At 46.2% G+C, this 5,898-nt stretch overlaps 1 protein-coding gene across 3 annotated transcripts in view; it reads right to left on the bottom strand.

Annotated features, from left to right (window-relative positions):
- Positions 1 to 4,498, bottom strand: part of ARPC3 (actin related protein 2/3 complex subunit 3) — an 11,502-nt gene extending 7,004 nt beyond the window's left edge. The window contains exons 1-2 of one of the 3 annotated variants that reach the window (XM_004379087.3): positions 4,396 to 4,498; positions 2,164 to 2,263 (exon numbers count right to left, since the gene is read on the bottom strand). In XM_004379087.3, the coding sequence (XP_004379144.1) occupies positions 2,164 to 2,263; positions 4,396 to 4,401 (106 nt within the window). In that variant the 5' untranslated portion in view covers positions 4,402 to 4,498. Of the gene's footprint in view, positions 1 to 2,163; positions 2,264 to 2,901; positions 3,266 to 4,395 lie in introns of those variants that run through there. The other 2 variants (XM_023733816.1, XM_023733817.1) reach the window with 2 other exon arrangements.
- Positions 4,499 to 5,898: the final 1,400 nt, after the last annotated feature.

The raw sequence follows: 5,898 nt of genomic DNA, 5'->3' as shown, positions 1-5,898 counted from the left end.
CAGTTCTTTGGTCAGGACAGCTTCTTGGCCGTGCCCGCACGCAGGCCTCTCTCTTGGCCCCTTGCTTGCTTGAGCAAGTGTTACAAAGCTCTTTAGTACCACCAATAAGTGCCTGGAGGCATCCCACTCCACCAGTAAGCTTCAGTCTGAACATGCTCCGTTCTCTTGCTCCATAGGTCAGCACACCCACTACAGCTGCCTCTCTCCATGGGTCAGGAGGCCCACTGTGCCGTCTCACATCAGCCTCCTAGTTCTGCTGCCCCCACTTCTCTGTTACAGCAGTCTCCTGGGTCTAGGAGGTTCTCAGCGCAGGGACCCCAGGTCCAAAGGACGTACTCCACTCCTGGCTCTTCTTCTTGATGATAGTGAGGTCCCCCCATTAGCCTCTGGGATTGGCTTGTTTTAAGCCTAAAGGGATGGAAAACTGACCAATCCCTTACAAGGGTTCCAAAAGCACCCCTGCAAGGGTTCTATGCATCTTACTCACATACTTAGCAGGCTGTCCAATCCCCTTGGTAGGCCACAAGCACCTTATTTGTATAGTCCCACCTAATCATTTTGTGTGAGTCACAAGACCATGACTAGAAGGGCCATACTACAGTAATTCAGTACACCGCAAGGACACCTAACAACAACCACCGTTATTTAGCTCACAGCAAGGGCTTTCTCTCTTCCAGAATCCACTTCCATTCTAATCCAGTCCCCCAGGGAACAGCAACAAGTCATTCTTTGTCTACAGAAACCACAAAGATCTGGTTTGATAGGGTTCCATTCTCCCTTAAAGGTCAAAGAACTGCAAAGGTAGTAATTAGCTTTATTCCATCCTTGGTCAAGTGCATCTTCTGATATATTAGATGGTATCTGTATATTTCTTTTCAAGGAATCTGGGCCAACACTCATTCTTAATCTTTCTGTGCACTGCAATTCTTTCATATTCTTCTTCTTTTCAGGTCATTTTCCATCTGTTCCTTTTTATTCATCCGGAATCAAGTAAAGACTGTGGTGACTCACTAGATTTATTAAGTTTACTGAACAATAAACTGGTGTTGAGGAAAAATTGAATTAATAGGAGGTCATGTCAAATAGTTTGGCAGAAGAATAGAGATGGGGTCAGTAGAAAATAGGAATTATAAGCATTGTCTTGGAAACCATGAATGGAACTCAGTTCAGTCCCTGCAGGGCTCTGCCCTGGGTGTAGGGAAACCTTGTCTAATACAATGTAAATTACACTATCGGCAGAACATCACAGAATGCGTCAGAAGAGTCTCAGATAATATAAGAAAAAGAACAGCGTTTTTGGAATGATAAAATAGGTTTCAAAACGCAGACTACAAAAAAAAAAAGAGGGCGAAGATTAGACAAAGATTAGACTGGACTGTGGGACATAAAATGATACTCGTGAAGAGTGTGCTTCTTAGCTCAAGTAAATACAGGAAACTAAATGGGAAGCTCCCGTCCAGAGGCAAGATGAGAAGTCAGAGAGGGACAGGAGCTGGCTGAACGGACACGGGAAATCCGGGGTGGAAAGGAGGAGTGTGCTGTCACAGTACAGGGAGAGCAACTAGGGTCACACGGCAGTGTCTGTATAAATTTTTGTATGAGAAAATAACTTGAACTGTAAACTTTCATTTAAAGCACAAAAGAAAAAAAGGGGGTGGGGGGCAGAATACCAAGAAAGAAAGCCAAGACGTAAAATCGAATAAAGTGAGAGTAGAGATGAGTAAATGTTACAAAAGGTACTAACAAGAATGGATAAAGGAAGTAGATTTAGATGGGGAAGTTGTTAAAAATTTTTTTTTTTCCCAAGCTTGATGACAGAGAAAGGATGGGGACATCTACAGAGGTAGCAGCATTAGACAAAAAGAAACGACAGTGAAGGCAGGCACAGTGTCCAGGATCAAGCACATTTCCTCTTCCCTCTCAACAAAATATTCTGGAGAAATGAGCAGCAATAATACATTTTCCTTTTGGATGCAACACATTTAACAATGATCGTGAAAGGCAGCATGACCACAGAACGCAGCATCCACCAAGCAATAGGAAGTGCAGCAGCAATGTGAGACAGAGGACTGAGACGAGAACTGCCTTGATCTGATAATGTCAGAGGGTTGCCAGGCATTCTACCCCCAAATGTGAAAGTGATGGAAAAGGATTCAGACTTACTCTCTCGAGGGGCGGGTCCTTTGAACTGACTTCTGATAGGTAGCAACGCCATGTTTCCAATGAGTTTGGTGTCAGGGTCCATGAGAGAAGAGTGGTAGGCCTGCAATGGCAAGCCAGGTAAGAATACGGACACAGAAAGAGAGCAAATGTCACGGGAGCAGACAAGGAAAAAAAAGGGGACCCTGTCCAAGATTAACTCGGGGAGAGAAAGAAGGCAGCAGCAGTGTGCTGGAGCTGGCTCTTAAAAGCTCATGAGCCAATTTTGAGGAATTCTGCAAGCTGGTTGTTAAACACAGCCATTACTAAAAATTAAATTATATAAACTTACAATTAAATAAACTGTACTTAAAACAAAGGTTTTTATAGGTTTTTTTTAAAAAAATGCTCAAAACTCACCACTTCTTAATTATTATGTTTTACTATCTCCAGTGCTATTAAAGTTATGTCTTTTGTATCTTTGTGGTGGAAATACTATATTCTGGGGTGCTACTGTACATCCCTTCCCAATTCCATGTTCAGTGATGTCACATTGGCGGCTGGTAGGAGTATTTACACTACAGAAATTGGCAAACACTACATGAACAAGGGAACCCTCCCATCGCTGCTTATTCAGCATCTACCAGGACCCAAGCACTAGCTTTTCAGCTCTGCCACTTCCTGGCTTTATGTCTTTAACCAAGACGTCACATTTCTTCTCTTAGTCTATTTCCTAATTTGTAAAATGAGAAGATATGCTACCTTCAGTGGGTAGGGGTAAGTTAAAAGGGGGAAAAAAAGCGTCACATTTTTTAGAGCAATCTGCATGCTGATTCGTGGGCTCCATCCATGCATTCCATGAACAATTCCTAAGCACCTTCTATGTACGAGTCACAGTGATATAAAAAACAAAAACCAAACCCACTGCCGTTGAGTAGATTCTGACTCATAGCGACCCTACAGTGATATACAAAACCAGAAGTCAGAAAACTTTCAGGCTAACAGAGAAAGCAGACATTAAATGAGTAATCACAGGGGAAGCCTAGGGTACTCTGGGAGCTAATAAAAGGAGGCATGCCCAGCACACACTGGGAGTCAATAAATAGTAGCTATAGGATTCATGGAGTTTCAGGGTGGTACAAATGGTTAACACACTTGGCTGCTAACAAAAAGGTTGGAGTTTCGAGTTCACCTAAAGGTGCCTTGGAAGAAAGGCCTTGTGATCTATTTCCAAAAAATTGGCCATTGAAAATCCTATGGAGCGCAGCTCTACTCTGACATACACCGGGCTGCCAGAGTAGATTCTACTGGAACTGGTTTTTGTGGATTTTTTTAAAATAGAATTCATAAAATATGTAACTACTGTTTGCTCCTTCTCATCATACAGACACTATCTAAAGCAGCCTCTGCTCTCCCCTTCGCCGGTCACCATCTTGTTACCTATTTCCTTCACAGCACTTGTCGCTATCTAAAATTATCTCCTTTATCTGTTCACACATTCACTGTCTCCCCATTAGAACAGGAATTTATATGAATAATCACGTTATTGAACCTCTTCTTTCCTAATCTGCAAAACGAAGACCATGACGGCGATAAATTTACCCCACAGACCCGCTGTCAGAAATGAAGAACAACCAGACCATCAACAATTTTTACTCCCACTCTGAAGCTCATGAAAACGGAAACATTTGTAAATTGGGTGCCGGCCTTGTGTTGGCTCTGGGGACCCTCCACCCAGCTGGCTCGGGGGTGGGCACCACTGCCTAGGTGACAAGGGAGGAGTCCGGGAAGTGGGGACCGACACATGACAAGCAGAGAAAGGGACCCACCCCCGGGCGGAGGAGGAAGTGGGCCTGACAAGAAAAAAGGAGAAGCCAGCCCCTGGATTTAAAAAAATGAAAAATAAAAAGCGCAGCCCTTGGCTCCCGTTCTAGTGAGCCTTTGTGAATCCTGCCGGGCTTGGGGGGGGAGCAGAAGCGGCGAGATGGGGGGTCGGGATTGGAGAGAAGGGGGCGGGAAGGGCTGGGGCGGCCTCCTCTCATGCCCTAGGGCTCTGGCTCACTCCTCCAGGCTCCCGCATCCAACATCCCCGGCTTCCCCGAATCCGGCACCGAGGCCTCCACCCGTCGCCTCTCCTCTCTCCCAGGCCCCCACTTCCTCTCCTCCCTACTCAGCCTGCTTCTCTCAGTGCACATGATTTCTCACCGCCCTCTCCAATCCTCGCCGTCTCCCCAAACCCCCGGCCCAGCCCCTCACCGGCATCTTAGCGGCGCCCGAGCTTGGATCCAAGTAGGAATTATCTGCTAGAGCGCGGCGCTTCCGGTCCGGCTGCTCAGGCGGGGTAGGCGGAAGTGAGCCGGAAGGGGAGGGCGAAGCGCTTCCGGCGTCCGGTCCCCCCGCCGGCTGTTGCGGCTGCGGGGAGCCGAACTGGCGCCAGGGAGCGCCCGAGCACTAGGCAGGGCCTATGTCCCGCATGCATAAGGCGCGCGCAAAACGGAGATGAGTCGGCGTTACAGGATCGCAGTAATCAATCACCTGCTTTGTTTTTGTTTAAATATCATCTTTTCAGTGAAGCCTTCCCTGGCCACCCTATTTTAAATTCAATCCCAGTCCATCCCCTCCTTACCTGTCCTTTTTTCCCACATTTTTCCATACTCCTTGTCGGAACCAACTCGACAGCAACGGGTTTGTACATTATTGTATTTAGTTTACTTTTGAGGTTTGTGCCACTCCACCCATGGGAGCGTCAGAAAGGCAGATATTTTGCACCTTCTGTTCCGTGCTTGGAAACCCTGGTGGCTTAGTAGTTAAGTGCTACAACTGCTAACTATAAAGGTTGGCAATTCTAATCCACCTGACACTCTATGGGGCAGTTCTACTCTGTCCAATAGGTTCGCTGTGAGTCGGAATCAACTCACAATGGCAACGGGTTTAGTTTTTTGGGGGGAATCCCTGCTTATTCCCCCTGCCCATAACATTGATGGTATATAGTAAGCATCAATAAATATTTGTTGAGTGAAAGAACCCAACTCATTTGTCTTAAAAATGGGGAAACTAGGGGGCGGGAGAAGGGAATCGTGCATGACCCTGTACCGCAAATTCATTGTGTAAAGGTAGAGAATGCCCACTCTGGATTTGAATCCAAGCTCTAACATCTAGCTGTGTAATCTTGGGCAAGTAACCTCTTTGTATGGAGCCCTTGTGACGCAGTGGTTAAGAGCTCGGCTGCTAACCAAAAGGTCATCAGTTCGAGTCCACCAGCTGCTCCTTGGAAACCCTATGGGGCAGTTCTACCCTGTCCTATAGGGTCCCTATGAGTCAAGAATCGACTCGAGGGAAACTGGTTTGGTTTAACCTCTTTGTGCCTCAATTTCCTCATCTGAAAATGGAAATAACAGTACCTACCTTGTAGTTTTCTGACGATTAAATGAATTACATGTAAAATGCTTAGAACTTGCGTGCCTGGAACATACTAAAAGCACAGTAGTTTTTAGTCCTTTACTGGAAAGCACCGCGTGTCAAGCCAAGTTCATTCCTGCCTTGGAGCCTTTTCTTCTGGTAACCTTTCAGACTGGAACACTCCCTTTGCCACATGTTCCTACAAATGACTTCTCATTCAGCAAAAATTTATTCTCTCACAGCTCTGCGGGTTATCAATCTGAATTCAGGGTATCAGCAGAGCCACACTCTCTCTGATGGCTCTAGGGGAAGATCCTTTGTCTCTTCCCGTTTCTGGTAGCCCCCAGCGTTCCTTGGCTC

Source organism: Trichechus manatus, unplaced genomic scaffold (genome assembly GCF_000243295.1).
Source record: "Trichechus manatus latirostris isolate Lorelei unplaced genomic scaffold, TriManLat1.0 scaffold00061, whole genome shotgun sequence".
NCBI classification, from domain to species: Eukaryota; Metazoa; Chordata; class Mammalia; order Sirenia; family Trichechidae; genus Trichechus; species Trichechus manatus.
The sequence above is the reverse complement of the archived record's forward strand: the minus strand, read 5'-3'. Positions and strand labels throughout refer to the sequence as shown.